A 17,165-nucleotide genomic window follows, 5' to 3' on the forward strand; every position below is an offset into this window, starting at 1 on the left:
CGTCGCCGCGGCGCGCCGGCGCGCCGGCGCGAAGGCGCGGCGTCGGCACAACTTTACGCGCGAGAAACATGAGCAAGGCCGAGGGACCGGCCATCGGCATCGATTTGGGCACGACGTATTCATGCGTCGGCGTCTGGCAACACGACAGGTGCGACGCGCGACGCGACGCGACGCCACGGCGACGATCGCATCGCGCGCGGACGGCGCGCGATGGGCGTTTCGGCGATGCGCGGCGAACGATCGCGGCGCGGGCGCGCGCGATTCGACGCGAACGACGACGGTGACGCGATGGGACGCGAGAAGGAAATATGCGCGAGCGAACGGCGGCGCGGGCGCGGGCGACGCGCGGTCGCGCGCGACGGGAGACGCGAGATCGGCGCGCGCCGTCGACACCATCTTTCGAAGCTTCTTGGACGTTCTCGCGGCTTCGGAGGGCCGTGTGTTGAATTGTATGACGCGGCGAGACGCGCGCGACGTCGGACGTCGGGGGGGGGTCGGGCGATCGCGCGAGGGCGCGCGAGAGCGCGAGAGCGAAGACTGACGAATGTGTGACGCGTGTGTCTCGTTTGACGCAGGGTGGAGATCATCGCGAACGACCAGGGGGCGCGAACGACGCCGTCGTACGTGGCGTTTACGGATAGCGAACGCCTGATCGGGGACTCGGCGAAGAATCAAACCGCGATGAACCCGATGAACACGGTTTTCGACGCGAAGCGTTTGATTGGACGCAAGTTTTCTGAACCGCAAGTGCAAGCGGACATCAAGGATTGGTCGTTCAAGGTCGAAGCCGGCGAGGCGGACAAGCCGATGATCGTCGTCGAGTTTCACGGCGAGAAGAAGAAGTTTTCCGCGGAGGAGATTTCTTCCATGGTGCTCGTCAAGATGAAGGAAGTCGCGGAGGCTTACCTCGGTAAGGACATTAAGAACGCTGTCGTCACCGTGCCGGCGTACTTCAACGATTCTCAGCGTCAGGCGACCAAGGATGCCGCCGTCATCTCTGGTTTGAACTGCTTGCGCATCATCAACGAACCGACCGCCGCGGCGATCGCTTACGGTCTGGACAAGCGCCACGAAGCCAACGGCGCTGAGAAGAACGTTTTGATCTTCGATCTCGGTGGAGGTACCTTCGATGTGTCTTTGTTGACCATCGAAGAAGGCATCTTCGAAGTCAAGGCGACGGCTGGCGACACGCACTTGGGCGGCGAAGATTTCGACGCTCGCTTGTTGCAGCACTTCATCGCTGAATTCAAGCGCAAGAACAAGAAGGACATCACGGGCAACCCGAAGGCACTCCGTCGTCTCCGATCTGCTTGCGAACGCGCCAAGCGTACCTTGTCTTCCACGGCGCAAACGTCCATCGAAATCGATTCCTTGTTCGAAGGCGTCGACTTCTACACTTCCATCACCCGCGCTCGCTTCGAAGAGCTCTGCATGGATTTGTTCCGCAAGTGCATGGACCCGGTCGAAAAGACGCTTCGCGATGCGAAGATGGACAAGTCGCAAGTTCACGAGGTCGTCCTCGTCGGCGGATCCACGCGCATCCCCAAGGTGCAACAGCTCTTGTCCGATTTCTTCAACGGCAAGGATTTGTGCAAGTCCATTAACCCCGATGAAGCCGTCGCCTACGGTGCGGCCGTCCAAGCCGCTATTTTGTCCGGCGAAGGCAACGAAAAGGTGCAAGACTTGCTCTTGCTCGACGTTTCCCCGCTCTCCATGGGTCTCGAAACCGTCGGCGGCGTGATGACGGTGCTCATCCCGCGCAACACCACCATCCCGACAAAGAAGGAACAAGTGTTCTCCACTTACTCCGACAACCAGCCGGGTGTGTTGATCCAAGTCTTCGAAGGCGAACGCTCCCGTACGCGCGACAACCACTTGTTGGGCAAGTTCGAGCTCTCCGGCATTCCGCCGGCGCCGCGCGGCGTCCCGCAAATTAACGTTTGCTTCGACATCGACGCCAACGGTATCCTCAACGTGTCCGCCGAAGACAAGGGCTCTGGCCAAAAGAACAAGATTACCATTACCAACGACAAGGGTCGCTTGAGCAAGGAGGACATCGAGCGCATGGTCCAAGACGCGGAGAAGTACAAGGCTGAGGACGAGGAGCACAAGAAGAAGATCGAAGCCAAGAACGCCGTCGAGAACTACGCGTACAACATGCGCAACACCATGAACGACACCAACGTCGGTGGCAAGTTGGATGCGGACGACAAGAAGACGATCGAAGACGCCGTCGAGGCCGCGATCACTTGGTTGGACGGTAACCAAACCGCCGAAGTGGACGAGTTCGAGGACAAGCTCAAGGAATTGGAGGGTGTGTGCAACCCGATCATCAGCAAGATGTACCAAAACGCTAGCGGTGCTCCGGGCGCCGACATGGGTGGTGCTCCGGGTGCTGAAGATGCCGGTGGTGCCTCCTCTGGCCCGAAGATTGAGGAAGTCGATTAAGTCTTCTCCTCGCGATTCCATTTTTGAGTACTGAAACGAAACGTTGTTCCGCGCCCGTGGCGGAGTTTTAGCCAGGTTTGCCAGCTTAGGATGCAATCAACACAATATCCATTCACTTAAGTCGCTTCGCTCGTGTCTTCGCACGTTCTTTTTACACAGTCTAATCTCTCGTCTACTTGCCGTCGCGCCCAAGCATGGATGCGAGTTGTTGGCGCGTGATCGAAACTCCAGCCCGCTGGTTGCGAGGAATCGGCGTCGCCGTGAATCGTGGCCGGCTCGCGTTTTCGCGCTCTTCCTCGTCTTCGCGCATTCTCGCAAACTTGCGTTCGTGATACGCGCCTCGGCGTTCGGTCGTCAGGTTGAAAGGTTTGATTTCGGTGAGCACGGCGCCCGTGATGGAGATGCGCTTGCGCTTGTTGTCGCGCAAATCAGGAGTTTGCTCGTCTTCTATGGCTCCATACATTGTCGGCGCTGACGTCCGTCTCGATCGCGTTCGACGCACGGCGTCAGCGGCGTCGTCGACCGCGCGTTCACTCGGCGCTGCGGCTTTGCTGGCTCGCGCCGATGTCAGCGTCTTCAATACTTTGGACTTGATGGTCGTGTACGGCGGCGCGTACGAGCTCGCTCGGCGACGAACCTTTTCTTTCTCCATCGCTGCTTTCATTTTCTCAATCTCCAACAACTCGCGCTCTTCCGTGGTCAATATCTTTTGTTTTATGCGCGTGTTCGTGAATTTCGGGCTTCGAGCCTTCGTCGTCGTCGTCGCGGCTGGGATCAGCGTCAGATCCTCGTAATCCGTCGTACGTCCCCCAATTTCGAACGCACGAAGCTTTTCTTTGCGCGATCTGAACTTTTCTACCCCAGAATCAGTGTTTTGCGTGCCCTTGAGCAAGCGAGACGACGCCGCGATGACCTTCGCCGACGTCTTCTTCTTCGCCGCCGACATCACAACCTGCTTATGTTTCGCGATCAATGCCGCGCGAGGAACAATGGGTCTTGGTGTCTTCAATATTCTCTTCGCCGGCGTCTGCGACGCAAATCGACTCTTGCGCGCCGATTTCGTCGTCGATTTCGTCGCGGCTGAAGCCTCCGAGCCGTCCTTCTTCTCGCTCGAACGCGCGAACATCAACGCCAAACGCGGCGACCGACGCACGGGCGTCTTCACATCCTCGCTCTTCGGCGTCTTTGCCGCACTTCTAACTTTCTTATCCGTGCTCGAACCCGTCACCACCTCCCGTCTCGGCGCGCCCAAGCGTCTCGGCGTCCGTCCCGGCGTCTCGCCGCCGCGTCTCGCCGCGCTCTTCATCCCCTCCCTCGGCGACGTCCGATCGACGTCCCCTCCCACTCCTCGATTCGCCGGATCGCTCAAAAAAGCCTGCGTCGCATCCGTGATGGCGACGACCGCGGGCGCACGCCACGAATTCGCCGGCGCCGCGGCCGTTTTGCCGCGCGGCGTCGTCAGTCGCGTCGGCGCCTCGCTCTCGAAGTACGCCTCGCTCCCTTCATCATCCGACGCGTCGGCGTCGAAGTCGAAATATTTCGGAGCCTCGAATTCCCACCTACGGCGCGTTTCGCGCGCGACGCGCGTCGTCAGTCATCGTTCGGCGTGGCTGTCGTTGGTCACCGTTTGAAAATCACCGCGGAACAGAAACGGCATCGCGAGCGCGCGAGGACGCGCGCGCGATCGAGAAACGAGCTTCGACGCGCGATTTACGACCGGGCACGCACTTGGTCTCGTCTCGCATGTCCGGGACGGGCGTCGTGGTGTGCGGCGCGGCGCGCGCGAGCGAGCGGGACGCGTCGGCGCGGCGAGACCGCGGCGAAGTCGACGGCGCGTCGGCGAATCGCGCGTTACGAGAGAGCTAATGATTGTTACTACAACAAAACCGAGCGAGACGCGCGCGCGTCCACGAAACGGCGCGGTGAGGCCGCGACGCCGGGACTCGAAGACGCTCACAAGAGTTCCATCTCGGCTTGCAGCGCCTTGAGTTCGGCTTCTTCGTCCGCGGCGATCGCGGGCGCCGGCACGGACGGCAACGGCACGCTCGGCATCGCGGGTTCTTCCTCCAACTCCCGGGCGAGCTCGGAATCGAGTAATTTGTCTTCGACGTCCAACGCGTCCAACTCGGCCAACTCCTCCTCCAGCTCGTCCTCGTCCAACTCCGCCGCGAACCCCACCGGTTGTCCCAACGCCTCCTGCACCTGCCGCATCTGTTCCGTCTGTTCGCTGATCGCATCCATCGTCGCGTCGACGTCCTCGATCTTCGTCTCCTTGACCATCCTTCGCATCGCGTCCGCCCCGCTTCGCAGCGCTCCGTACGTCTCGCTCGTCGCCTTCGATCCCTCCAGCATGATCACCTGTTCCTGCAGCTTCAACTGCGACGTCGCCAGCGCGTCTAACTGCGCTTCGTACAATTTTTTCTTCTTCAGGTGCTGCAGCGCTCGTCGTTTGTTTCCCTGTCGATTCGCCTCGCGCGCGTTCGCCAGCTCCTCCGCGATCTTTCTCGCCATGAGCGACTCCTTCTTCTCCAGCATCTCGAGCGTCTGTTCGTCGTGCGCGCGCCGCGTCCGTCAGTCTCCCGCGTCGCGTCGCGAAACCGCGCTCGCCGCTCGCCGCTCGCCGCCGTCGTCGCGCGCGCGTTCGCGCCGCGCGGCGACGCGTTCGCGACGGGATCTCGTCGCGAATGCGAACGCGACGACTCGACCGCGCGCGTTCCATCGCGACGCACCGTCTTGATCCTGTCGATGGCGTCCATCGGGCTGTGCGCGCGCGAGTCCGAGGACGCGTTGGACGCGCTCGTCGTCGGGCTCGCGCGACCGTGGCCGAATAACTTGCGAAACATGACGCGAGGGACGAGGAGTGCGGCGCGGCGGTGGGCACCGACGAGACGGCGACGCGAGACGACGGAGAGAGATGACGCGCACGAAGAGATCACACGGCGCTCGCGATGAGTTACGAATTCATGCTATCCGCGAGGGCGTCGAAGGCGTTGCGAGCGACGACGGGGGCGGGTTCGGCGAGCTTGGGCGCGGGCGCGGCGCGCTCGCGAGGCGCGGGCGCCGATTTCTCGGCGGCGGCGGGCTTGTCCTTGGGCGCGGGTGTGTCCTTGGACTTGCCGTCCTTGCCGTCCTTGGGCTCTGGTCTGCCTTTGGCGAAGCGAAATTTGTCGTCGAGCTCGAGGGAGAGCTTGGTGAGCTCGAGTTCGAGGTCTTTGACGTCGTCGCCGGCGTCCTTGGCGGCTTGAATCTTCTCCTTGAGTTCCTTCTCCTCTTTGAACTCCTTGCGCTTGACCGCGCCGACGGAGCGCTTGAGATCTTCGGCTTGCCAATCGCGACCGGCTTCCTTGAGCGCCTCTTCGCGCGGGCGAGCGCCGCCGAAGAGCGAGCTCTTCGCCGCGGCGCCGACGGGGGCGTCGGTGGAACGCTTTTGCAAGTTCAGTTTGGGCCTCGCGGCGCGCTCCTCGGGAGTCGCTTCGCGGAGTTCTTCCTCTTTGCGCGGGGCGAACGAAGACTTGCGGCCCCATCTGTCGCCATCGGAATCTTTCGGTTCGTCGTATTGCTTGCGCTCGGTACGTTCGGGGTTTTCTTCCGAGCGAATCGGAATCGCTTCGCGCGGCTTGTCCTCGACGTACTTGACGTCTACGGGCTTAGCGCCACCGAAGAGCGAGCTTGAGCCCGCGCTCGCGCTCGTAGGAGCGGCTTCCGAGCGTGGTTTGAGCTGAAGCTTCGGGCGATCGCCTCGCGGAGCGTAACCATCATCCGACGGCGGCTCGGCGGCGGCGGTGCGAGAACGCAAAGAGCCCCAGTCGCGGTCGCGTTCTTCGCGCGGAGGTCGATCGTCGTATCGCGAATCACGCTCCGGTAACTGTTTTCTGTCTCTACTCCAGCTGTCGCTTTCATCCGCGCGCGACGGTCCGAGATCCTCACGCGGCGGCCGGTCTGCGAAATCGCCAAATCCCGGTCTGCGCTCCTCGCGGTCGCCGTAGCGATCGTCGCCGCCGCCGTAACGGTCGCCACCTCTCTCGGCGTAACGGTCGCCAAATCCTGTTGCACGCCTGTCGCCGCCGTAACGATCATCTTGCGGCGGCGCGCGACGGTCCGCGCCCCAGTTAGAGCTCGTATCCGCGCGAGAAGGACCTTGCTCTTCGCGAACCTCTCTGTCGCCATATTCACCGTCGCGGCGGTCGTCTCGATCGTACCGACCCGGACGACGCTCATCACTGCGATCACCGCCGCCGTAACGATCACCACCGCCGTAACGATCACCACCGCCGTAACGATCACCGCCTTGGTTGAATCCACCACCGAGACCGACGCCTCCGTCGTCGTCCGGTCGCGAGCTCGGCCCACTCGGCAGCACGACGTCGTCGCCGCGTCCTCGACCGAACGCCGATCCACCGACTCGTCCCGGAGGCGCGTACGACGACCCACCCGACGCACCCGCGAATTCTGCGAGCGAAAGTTTCACCCCTTTCGTCTTCTTCTTCGGTTCCTTCACCTTGGCCGCCGCCCCGAGCGACGGAAACGCTCCGCTCGCGTCCGCTTCCGCCGCCTCCCCGCCGAGCGACGGGAACGCCTGCGCCGGCACCGCTAACGATTCCACTCCATCGTTTCCTTCCTTCGTCTGCGTGAATCGCGAAAGCGCGCGTCGTTCCGTCAGTGCGCGCTCGTTTTCGTCGAGTTTAGCTTTTAAAAATCGAGCCCACGTCCGAGCCGCGATCTCCGCGCGAACCGTCTCGACCGCGCCGCGCCCTCGATCGCGCGCCTCGTCGCCCCGGCGTCTCGCGAACGATGCGCGCGCAATTTCTCCATCATCTCGCGCGCGAATCGCGCGCGCGCGCGCGTCGCGCGCGTCGCGGGCGACGCGCACGCGTCGCCCCACGGCGCCGCCATCGGTCGGGCGTCGTTCGATGCATTTCGCGCCGCCGACGCGCGCGCGACGCGTCGCGCGCGTCCGCGACGCGCGACGCGCGTCGTGAGGATTTTTCAATCGCGCGCTACGATCGTACCTGTGCGCTCCACGCGCTGGTCGTGCCCCAAGCCATGTTTCGTTGTGCGGGACGATCGGCGCTGGGTCTTTACGCCGATGCCGGGCCGAAGGAGAGGCGCGGCGGCGAGGCGAGGCGAGGCACGCGAACCGATGTCAAATGAAGGTTTATTATGACAACTGATTATGAAAGATGGATGCGTGATGCGCGTGCGCGTTTAGGCGGCGGCGAAACCGAGCGCTTGGGCGATGTCGCGCTCGCTGGCGCTCTCGGCGGCGGCGATGATGTCGGCGGCTTCGATCGAGTCGTCCTCGGCGGCGTCTTCGGAATAGATGAGAGAGACGGCGCTGGAGGATTTGGAGTGGCGGCGCGCGGGCGAAGGCGCGAAGGCGTCCGAAGCGTCGCTTTGATTGCGCTCCAACATTTGAGCATACGAGCCGCGAGTGGCGAAATTGACGGTATTCCAACTTGGGACTCGGCCGCGGGAACCCATGCGGCCGCGACCGCGGAGGTTTTTGCGGAGGGAGGCGACGCACTCGTCGAGGACGAGTTCGATCCCGCACGCGTGCTCGATGGCGGCGAGTTGCGGCCAGATTTCTTTCTCGCCCATCGTCGCGGTTTCGAACAAGAACTCGCGCGTGGGATTGCTGGCGATGTGTGAAAATTGCTTCCACGTGTACCACATCACCGCCGTGGCGTCGCCCTCCCACTGTTGACCGAAGAGTTTGAAGACATCGAAGACGTCGACGCCCGGAATCAAATCCAACACTTGTCGACAGCGATGTTTCCACTCGCTCTCGATGAAGTACGCCCAGAGGGCCAGCGCGCTTCCGCGCGATGTAAACCACCTTTTCACTCGCAACAGAGGGACGATGTGCGGATTCGTCTGCGACACGATGAAGTAATTGCAGTTGAAGAGTTCGCGCAAGTTGTCCATGGGCAGATCCGCCTCGAGACTACCATCGCGCCAGCGTCGCGGTCCGAGTTTTCCTTCTGGGAGCCACGGCACGAAGGCGCCGCTGCGAGATTTTGCCAACAATGGCTGCGGCGGGAACAACGAGGGAAACGCGCACGACGCCGCGACGGCTGACCAAAGCACGACGTGCGGCGACGTGAGATAGTTTAACAGTCTCGGTTTTTCCCCAGTCGTCGTTGCACACACACACACACTCAGTATTCTGCCTCCACTTCGATCGTATGCCTCTTGAAAAGTCAAGTCGCCGAGTAACGCGCGGAGACAGCGCTGGAAAAAGTCAATGTCGTGCAACGCCCCGGTGCGCAAGTAGTGCTTCATCGCGCTCATCGAATCGTTGCCGCTGAAGAACGTCAAGTCTGGGAGCAAATCCCAAAAGTGCTCTTCGCTGAAGAACTCATCGAGCTCTTCCTGCGTGCGACTGCCGATAATGGCGGCGATGATGGAGCCGACAGACGATCCGGCGAGCACGCGCGGGAGCAAATGTTTCCGATTCAACGCGCGCGCGACGCCGACGTGAAACGTTCCGAGCGTCCCTCCTCCGCTCATCATCAGCGCCGTGCGCCCGAAACAATGTCTCGTCTCTTGCAAAAACACCAGCTTTTCCTGAATCGTCACCGTTTCGTCCTGAGCGATGCTAAACAGCTGACTTTTCAGCTCGGCCATGTACTGGCGCACCGCCCGAGGCACCGCCGGCGGCTCGGCGTTCGATTTCGAAAACCGCACCTTACAATCGCTCTGCAACGATCCCAAATTCCTCAAAATATCAGCTCTGAGCAAGAACATCATCTCTTCCACGTTCCCACTCGCGCGCTGCGCCTGCAACTGCCTCAACTGTTCATCGATTAACTCGACGTCGTACGACCTCGACCCGCTTCCCCAACCGTCGCTCCGCGTCGTCGCCCGACCTCCCGCCTCCGCTCGCGCTTCTTCTTCCGCATCCTCGCGTTCGAGTTCCAACGCCGCGTCTTCAAACGCATCGTACGACGTCGCATCTCGCATTCGCGCTAAGATTTCCTTTCGTTTGCGTCCGTGTCGCCGTCGCGCCGCCGTCGCCGCCGTCCCGTCGCCTCGCGCCGCGAGATACCCCGTCCTCGTCACCGCCACCGCCACCGCGACGCACGCGACGACGCGCGCGTACATTTCGTACTCTTGTCTCATCCATCTCCCGCGTCCGGCGCGGACGTACGCGCCGTACGGCGTCCGCGACGGCGTCGCGCGCGCGGCTGTCCCCGTCAGCATCAGCATCGGCGACGACGTTTTCACGCTTCGCACCGTCTGCGCCACCGCGCGCGCGACGTCGCGCGCCGCGGACGCCGCGTAGGACACCCCTTCGTCGAACGCGCCCATCGCGCGCGCTCGATTCGCGTCGCGCGACGCGCACTGCGGCGTAATCGCGCCGACGCCGACCGAAAGTTCGTTACGCGTCGGCACCTCAGACGACGACGCGACGTCGCGCGCCGTTCGCGCGCGCCCGAACGTCGCGCGGCGGTGAGAAGAGACTCGCGCGCGCGTCGCGAGCGCGCGCGCGACGTCGAACGCGCCGCACCGCGCTCGAACGATGGGAGATTCGCGCGACGTGGCGAATCGGCGGCTGGGACAAATCAACGATCACGTCCGCGGCGACGCGAAACGCGCGAACGGAGGCGCGAGAGCGGGCGGTGGCGATGGGTCGGACGCGCGAGCGACGCCGTCGGGGGGCGCGGGGGCGCTGCACGTGCGAGACTCGCGGACGGGGAAGGAGTATGAAATCGCGGTGTCGAGCGACGGCGCGGTGGACGCGTCGGCGTTTAAACAAATCACCGCGGGCGGCGATGGACGAGGTTTGGTGATGTACGATCCCGGATACATGAATACGGCGCCGTGTAAGTCGAAGATATCGTACATCGACGGCGAACGGGGGATTTTGAGGTATCGCGGGTACGCCATCGAGAGCTTGGCGAAATCGTCGACGTATCTGGAGACGGCGTTCGCGTTGGTGTACGGAGATATGCCGAATGCGAGTCAGTTGATGGAGTGGGAACGGACGATTGCGAGGCATAGTGCGTTGCCGGTGCAGGTGGTGCACGCGATCGAGGCGTTGCCGCACGACGCGCATCCGATGGCGGTGATGCTCGCGGGGTTGAACTCGTTGAGCGCGATGCACCCGGAGCAGAATCCAGCCATCGCGGGTGGGGCGATTTACAACTCTCACACCGTGCAGGATAAACAAATCGTGCGCATCATCGGCAAAATGACCACGCTCGCCGCGCACGCATATCATCGAAACACCGGGCGCTCGCCGGCGGCGCCGAATACGCGCATGTCGTACGCGGAGAATTTCTTGTACATGCTCGACGCCGGTTTGGACGCGCGGCATCGACCGCATCCGAAGCTCGCGAAGGCGCTGGACGTGATGTTTTTACTACACGCGGAGCACGAGATGAACTGTAGCACGGCGGCGTGCAGACACTTGGCATCGAGCGGGGTGGACGTGTTTTGCGCCGTGGCGGGCGCGGTGGGCGCGCTTTACGGGCCTCTGCACGGCGGCGCCAACGAAGCAGTGCTCAAGATGCTCGAACGGATCGGAAGCGTCGATAACATCCCGAGCTTTTTGGCCGGGGTGAAGGAAAAGCGATACGTGATGTTTGGTTTCGGACACCGCGTTTACAAGAACTTTGATCCTCGCGCGAAGATTATTCGCGACATCGCGAACGACGTCTTCGAGCTCGTCGGACGCGACCCGTTGATCGACATCGCCATCGAGCTCGAGAAGGCGGCGCGGGCGGACGAATACTTCGTCAAGCGTAAGCTTTACCCGAATGTAGACTTCTACAGCGGGCTGGTGTATCGCGCCATGGGGTTTCCCCCCGAATTTTTCACCGTGCTCTTCGCCATCCCGCGCGCGACGGGTTATCTTGCGCACTGGCGCGAGAGCTTAACGGACGCCGACAAGAAAATCATGCGCCCGCAGCAAATTTACCAAGGCGAATGGTTGCGAGATTACGAACCGATCGCCGCGCGCTCGCGCTCGCTCACCGACGCCATGGAGGATATTCAACCATCCAACGCGGCGCGGCGCCGCATGGCTGGAGACCCGCCATCCGGCACGGCGTGGGTCGGGAAAGGCGTGGAAATGTCCACGCCGGCGTGGCAGTCGGGCGCGTCAGTCGGCGACGCGACGAGCGGCGTGGAGAACTATCTCGGACGAAAATGAATTTACTGTAAATACTACACACACACATTTCTCGCTTAAAAGTATCCGTCAACGGTGACCCCTATCGATGCACTCTCGAGTGCCGAAGATGTTCGTCCGCCACCTCAAGCACGGCGCCGTTCCTCCGTTGATGGCGACCGTCCTCGACAGATACATTCGCTCGCGCGCCCGGCGCGGATCGCACAAACCGCTTTGCAGTTCGAACTCAGTGCAAAACTGATAGACTTCCTCGAGATCAGGCTGACAGTACGGCCAAGACAGCGGCGCGTTCATTCTCGAAATTCTTTCGCGGTACCACGAACCTCGATTTTCGTAAGTGCATCGTCGGAGCACCTCCTCGACCGAACACGGTCTCACGAGCGTCGCGCACCGCATGTAATCGTCCAGAGCGGTCGGATTCCCTGGAAAGATTGTGGAGAACCACGTGAGCTGCTGCATCAACCTACCAATCTCTCCTTGCGGCTCGAACATCACGCGCGAACCGTCCGCGTCGTACACGACGTACGCCTCGTTCGTAAACGCGACGAAATCAACCGGCGGGTACGCCGCGTCACCGACCCACGTCATCTCCAGCGCTCGCGCGTTCGCGATCCTCTCGAGATCGCTCTGAATGTCGTACGCGATCTCATCGAGCGTCTCGCGCATCGCGCCCGCGTCGGACGCGCTCGCCGACTCGATCAGGCTCAGCTCGAGCTTCGCCACCTCGCGTTCGACGTACTCGTCGTAGGACATCGTTCGCGCGCCCGAGTCGACGCCATCGCTCGCGCGCGCGAACTCGTCGTACCATCCCTCTCGCGCGTACCGCGCCTCGCCGTCGCCGTCGCCGTCGCTGTCGTAGCCGTAATCGTAATCGTAATCGTCGTCGCCCTCGTTTTTGCGAACCGTCGGCGTCGTCGCCTCGGGCGGTTGTTCGAACACGCGCACCGTTCGCGACCGCGCGGCGACGGAATCGAGCGCGGACGCCTCCGCGAGCTCGCGCCCCAGCTCGGCCGCGATCGCGAGCGCCGCGAGCGCGCGTCGCATCGGCGCGACGCCGAGTGCGGCGGAGGCGAAGCGGCGTTTCGCCTCGCCTCGCGTCGACGAACACACCAACAGACGAATCATCCCTCTTCACTGTATGCACACACCCGCATGTCCGACCAAAAGCAACATTTCGACGCACGCCTCTATTTCATATACCGCAAAATCGCGCTCGAATGCGATACACGCGCGCGATAAACCCGCGCCGCGCGGATAACGCGACGCCGCCGACCGGCGCCGACGGCGCGCACAACGCCGCGCCTCGGATACCGCCGCGCCCGCGACGATGACGACGACGATGCGCGCGCCCGCTCGACCGCGCGCCGCGCCGACGCCGCGTCGCGACGCCGCGCGCGCGCCGCGCCGCGCGTCGCGCGCGCGCGCGGGCGACGTGAACAAGCGCCAGGAAGACCTCGGCGGACTCGGCGGCGACATCGGCGCCCGCGATCCCACCGCGGGCGAGCTCGAGAGCAATTTCGGGACGTCCACGCTCGGACACGCGGACACCGATCACATCCTGCAGGTGCCGACGGCGATGGCGGAGATGATCATGCTGAAGAATAAAAAGTGCGCGCCGGGGGCGCAGGCGGAAAAGTTGGACTTTCAGGGGCAGGAGGTGCTGCGGAAGCAGGTGTGGGACTGGAAGATTCGCCCGGGACGAGGGAACTTCGAGTGCCTGCGTCGGGAGTTTCCGACGGCGGAGGGCGAGGCGGGGAGGCTGTGCGAATTGATCGCGGGGACGGCGACGGCGGAGGGATGGGCGCCGGCGACGTGCGAGGCGACGAGCGGGAGCAAGGTGCTCGTGGAACTCGGGAGCGATGCGCTCAAGGGCGTGTGCACGAATGATTTCATTCTCGCGGCGAAGATCGATGCGAACGAGGAGGCGATGGGGATGTTGGTGAAGGAGGCACCCAAGGCGCGCAACTGGTTTTGAGAACCCCTCGGCGAGGGGGGCGTTTTTTCGTAGCGCGCGTCGTAGCCTGCGTCGTCTCGCGTAGCGCGCGCGCGCGCGTTCGCGCGTTCGCGCGATCCATCAATCAATCTAGCGTTACGAATCGTCTTCTAACACTCAGATTAATTACACTAATTACTACACAACTCGTACCACACGCGCATTCACGGCGACGCGCAACGCGGTTTCAAAAATTACTCGTCGTCGTCGCCGTCGATTTGTGCCTCGCGAGCGATTTCGTCGTCCGATTCGAACAACGAACGGACCGCGGGAAGGAGTTTGGGGAGCGACGATAATCCGGCAAAATCGACGCTCATCAAATCGAACGCCACGGCCGTGCGCTCGGTGTAAGTCCCGTCAAAGATTGGGATTTTAGGGTATCGCTGCGAAAAATGCGTGAGAATGGTGCGATAGGCGCCGGCGTCGATGCCGGTTTGCACAGCCTCCTTGGTCGTCGAATGCCGCTTCTTCACGGCTTCTTCCTCCATACCGTTCTCGAACGTCGCTTCGTGGACGAGGAGCGTGGCGTCGCGCGCGGCCGCGACGAGACTCGGACACGGGCGAGTGTCACCAGAATACACCATCGTCCATCCTCGCTTGCCGACGAGCTTGGCGCCGTACGCGTGCGCGCAGTGATGCACGGGTACGGCGACAATTTCGTCCAAATCTGATCCCATGAGCGCGGTGCGCAGTCGCGCCACCTGTGGGCTCATCGTCTCGCTCGACCATTTATCCTGCGTCGTCTCGCTCAAGTCGATGAAATCACAGTGTAAGCGTTCGAGATCCTCGTAGTAGTCCAAGAAGCGGCGCAGCGCGCGAGGACCGACGACGGGAATGATTGGCGGCTCCACGCCGTCTCGACGAAAGATCTCGGCGCGAGCGGTGAGAATGCGCGGTAAACCGACGTGATGGTCGGCGTGAATGTGCGAGATCCACACCATTCTCATCTCTCGCAACTTTTCATCCACCGCGCTCGCGCCGAAGCGACGAATCATTTGCGCCAGCGATCCTTCGCCGGTGTCGAGCATGATGTTCCCTCGGTACCCTTCGCCGCCGAACTGCATGGAAAATCCCGAGACGTTGCGATACTTTGCCGGCACCGCAGATCCAGTGCCTAAGAATACGAGCTCGACGTCACCAGGTTTGAGCTTTCGCAAATATTCAGGCTCTGGAAGTTCCGCGCCCGGACGCGCCTCGGCGGACGGCGACGGCGGCGGGGTCGGTTTCATCGCCTCGTTCGCCAAGTCTATCGTCCTTTGCTCGATATCTCTACGATGTACGAAGCCAGGCACGTATCTGGGCACCGCGCTCATGTCCGCTCCGGCGTTCTTCGTCGGAATCAGCGTAAACTTGAACATATTTTTCCCCGCCAAAGCGTTCGGGACGTCTGCGGGCACCCCGTCGCGCCGCTTGTCATCTTTTGAAGGCGACGGCGGGGGCGATCTCGGCACATTATTCTCTGGAAACACGGTCGCACTGACTGCGTGCAGCCTGGCTTGAATTCTCGCCGACGACGCGAACACGGGAACGTCGTCCATGGCGTCGGAGTTGGCGAAGACGTGCGCCGCGTCTTTCGGCGCGCCGCCGAAGACGGATTTCACGAGCGCGGCGTACTCCTTCGTGGACACAATCGCCGCGCTGGCCAAGTGCACGACGACGCTCAAGTCTGATAGTTCGCCGAAGAGCTCGCCGCCGCGAGTCGTCGCCTCGCGCACGTGCGCCGTCGTGGGCGCGTCGAACACGACGACGCGCGGTCCCGGTTGCTCCGGTCCGACGCACATCTCCGGCGACACCACCGAACCGTCGTCCAGCGTGATCGACTCCCCCCGCACCAACCGCCCGCGCTGCGGCCCGTTCGGCACGCCTAATTCCACCGCCGCCCGCATGTCAAATTTTCCCGGTATCGCCGCCAACTTGACGTCGTAACTCGCCACCTCATCGCTCGCGTCCTCGTCCGCTCTCGCGCGCTTCGCCGCGCGTCCCACCGCCGAATCCGTCCCGTCGTCCCTCGTCTCCCCCCCGAGCACGACGGCCGATATCGCCACCTTGCCGTCGTCCGCGACGACGCTCCGCGCGCGCCTCGCCGCGCCTCGCGTCGTCAGTTCCACCGCGCGTCCGCTCCCGAACAGCGTCCGCACCGCCCGCGTCAGCGCGCGCAACCGCCCGTCCGGTCCGCACACCTCGACGCGCCTTCGCTCGACGCCCGCGTCGAGCCCCCGCCGCGTCTCCGCCTCGTCGCTCATCGTGAGCAGCGTCCCGACCAACCCGCCCGCCGCGCGCGAGTCCGCGCGCGTCAGCAGCACCCGCTCGCATCGTTTCAGCGCCTTGACGCGTCGCTCGACGCACAATCGCTGAAATCCCTCGCCGACGTTGAAGACGACGCGCGCGTCATCCGTGCACAGCAGCACCGACGCGCACGTCGCGTCGCGCGCGTCCGCGCCGGGGTGCAGCACCTGGACGTACGCGCCGCCGACGCGTCGCGCGCGCGACGGACCCGACATGCGCCGCGCGAGCGTCTCGACGACGCGCCGCGTCGACATGTGACGAAGACGCGCGCGTCGCGACGCATCGCGACGCGCGCGATGCGGCGCGCGCTCAGCGCGCGACGCACGAAGGCGCGCGCGGTGACGCCGCGCTGCGACGCGTCGCGCGTCGCGCGACTCGCGACGGGACGCGTCGTGTCGCGCGTCGGATTCGGCACCGCGGCGTGGGGCGACGAGACGCGCGGGTTCGGGACGCGCTACCGCGAGCGCGACCTCGCGGCGGCGCTATCGCGCGCGCTCGAGCGAGGCGTCACGTTCGTCGACACCGCGGAGACGTACGGGGCAAGCGCGCGGGCGTTCGAACAGGGCGCGGAGGAGATGGTGAGACGCGCGAGGACGACGGCGAGGCGAGACGACGCGCGAGACGACGCGTTCGTCGGAACGAAAGTGTTGACGGTGCCGTGGACGAACGTGAGCGCGGGAGGGGACGTGCGATCGACGACGAAGAGCTTGGTGGACGCGATCGAGGCGTCGGTGGGGAGGAACGGGGGGGAGGCGTACGATTTGGTGTCGATTCATTTTCCGTTTCCGACGTGGACGCAGAGCGCGCTGTGCGACGCGCTCGCGGAGGCGACGGAGCGAGGGCTGTGTCGGGCGGTGGGGGTGAGTAATTACGACGTAAGGCAGATGACGGAGGCGCATGGGTTGTTGGCGAAGCGTGGGATCGCGTTGGCGACGAATCAGGTGAAATATTCCGTGCTCGATCGAGGCGCCGAAAAGAGCGGGGTGCTCGCCGCGGCGCGGGATTTAGACGTCGCCGTCGTGGCGTATTCGCCCTTGAGCGGTGGGGCGCTGCGGACGAGCGCGGACCCGGAGATTCGCACGTTGGACAAGTTGCTCGAGTTCATCGGCGCCGTCAACGGTGGTTGGACGTCGGCGCAGGTGGCGTTGAACTATCTCGTCCGCAAGGGCGCGATTCCGATTCCGAGTTGTACGAGCGTCGCGCGCGCCGACGCCATCGCGGACGTCCTCGAATTCGAGCTCGGCGTCGAAGACATCGAGACTATCGATGAAAAAATGGATTACATCGAACGCAAGTCGTGAC

At 63.4% G+C, this 17,165-nt stretch overlaps 10 protein-coding genes across 10 annotated transcripts; 4 read left to right on the plus strand and 6 right to left on the minus strand.

Moving 5' to 3' along the window:
• Window positions 1–56: 56 nt before the first annotated feature.
• Window positions 57–2,568, plus strand: HSP70A (Heat Shock Protein 70, cytosolic). The gene is made up of 2 exons (XM_001421883.1): window positions 57–148; window positions 576–2,568. Exons 1-2 carry the CDS (start codon window positions 69–71, stop codon window positions 2,446–2,448), a joined length of 1,953 nt encoding a protein of 650 aa, XP_001421920.1. The 5' UTR covers window positions 57–68; the 3' UTR covers window positions 2,449–2,568.
• Window positions 2,569–2,614: 46 nt separating this feature from the next.
• Window positions 2,615–4,202, minus strand: OSTLU_28170 (predicted protein). Its single transcript, XM_001422009.1, has 2 exons — window positions 4,177–4,202; window positions 2,615–4,007 (listed from the first exon to the last, which is right to left on the minus strand). Exons 1-2 carry the CDS (start codon window positions 4,191–4,193, stop codon window positions 2,621–2,623), a joined length of 1,404 nt encoding a protein of 467 aa, XP_001422046.1. The 5' UTR covers window positions 4,194–4,202; the 3' UTR covers window positions 2,615–2,620.
• Window positions 4,203–4,401: 199 nt separating this feature from the next.
• On the minus strand, window positions 4,402–5,204 carry OSTLU_28171 (predicted protein; the record flags this gene model as incomplete). The annotated part of the gene is made up of 2 exons (XM_001422010.1): window positions 4,402–4,992; window positions 5,178–5,204. The coding sequence occupies 2 exons, from the start codon at window positions 5,202–5,204 to the stop codon at window positions 4,402–4,404; spliced, it is 618 nt and encodes a 205-aa protein (XP_001422047.1).
• A 197-nt stretch (window positions 5,205–5,401) lies between these two features.
• OSTLU_28172 (predicted protein) lies at window positions 5,402–7,493 on the minus strand (the record flags this gene model as incomplete). The annotated part of the gene is made up of 2 exons (XM_001422011.1): window positions 5,402–7,072; window positions 7,458–7,493. The coding sequence occupies 2 exons, from the start codon at window positions 7,491–7,493 to the stop codon at window positions 5,402–5,404; spliced, it is 1,707 nt and encodes a 568-aa protein (XP_001422048.1).
• A 484-nt stretch (window positions 7,494–7,977) lies between these two features.
• Window positions 7,978–9,279, minus strand: OSTLU_4077 (predicted protein; the record flags this gene model as incomplete). Its single annotated transcript, XM_001422012.1, has 1 exon — window positions 7,978–9,279. A coding segment is annotated over one exon (1,302 nt), but the record flags the coding sequence as incomplete, so codon positions are not given.
• Window positions 9,280–9,970: 691 nt separating this feature from the next.
• On the plus strand, window positions 9,971–11,605 carry OSTLU_37633 (predicted protein; the record flags this gene model as incomplete). The annotated part of the gene is made up of 1 exon (XM_001421884.1): window positions 9,971–11,605. One exon carries the CDS (start codon window positions 9,971–9,973, stop codon window positions 11,603–11,605), a length of 1,635 nt encoding a protein of 544 aa, XP_001421921.1.
• Window positions 11,606–11,653: 48 nt separating this feature from the next.
• Window positions 11,654–12,628, minus strand: OSTLU_93894 (predicted protein; the record flags this gene model as incomplete). The annotated part of the gene is made up of 1 exon (XM_001422013.1): window positions 11,654–12,628. The coding sequence occupies one exon, from the start codon at window positions 12,626–12,628 to the stop codon at window positions 11,654–11,656; it is 975 nt and encodes a 324-aa protein (XP_001422050.1).
• A 283-nt stretch (window positions 12,629–12,911) lies between these two features.
• OSTLU_18600 (predicted protein) lies at window positions 12,912–13,559 on the plus strand (the record flags this gene model as incomplete). Its single annotated transcript, XM_001421885.1, has 1 exon — window positions 12,912–13,559. One exon carries the CDS (start codon window positions 12,912–12,914, stop codon window positions 13,557–13,559), a length of 648 nt encoding a protein of 215 aa, XP_001421922.1.
• Window positions 13,560–13,771: 212 nt separating this feature from the next.
• Window positions 13,772–15,115, minus strand: OSTLU_37507 (predicted protein; the record flags this gene model as incomplete). Its single annotated transcript, XM_001422014.1, has 1 exon — window positions 13,772–15,115. The coding sequence occupies one exon, from the start codon at window positions 15,113–15,115 to the stop codon at window positions 13,772–13,774; it is 1,344 nt and encodes a 447-aa protein (XP_001422051.1).
• A 1,044-nt stretch (window positions 15,116–16,159) lies between these two features.
• OSTLU_37521 (predicted protein) lies at window positions 16,160–17,164 on the plus strand (the record flags this gene model as incomplete). The annotated part of the gene is made up of 1 exon (XM_001421886.1): window positions 16,160–17,164. One exon carries the CDS (start codon window positions 16,160–16,162, stop codon window positions 17,162–17,164), a length of 1,005 nt encoding a protein of 334 aa, XP_001421923.1.
• Between the last annotated feature and the right edge of the window lies 1 nt (window position 17,165).

This window comes from Ostreococcus lucimarinus, chromosome 16, assembly GCF_000092065.1.
Source record: "Ostreococcus lucimarinus CCE9901 chromosome 16, complete sequence".
NCBI classification, from domain to species: Eukaryota; Viridiplantae; Chlorophyta; class Mamiellophyceae; order Mamiellales; family Bathycoccaceae; genus Ostreococcus; species Ostreococcus sp. 'lucimarinus'.

What these genes read in the sequence shown, in the direction of transcription:
- HSP70A (XM_001421883.1), top strand. Translation starts at nt 69, where the DNA reads ATGAGCAAGGCCGAGGGACCGGCCATCGGCATCGATTTGGGCACGACG. An exon ending in GGCGTCTGGCAACACGACAG is followed by an intron (nt 149 to 575) that starts GTGCGACGCGCG and finishes CGTTTGACGCAG; the next exon opens with GGTGGAGATCATCGCGAACG.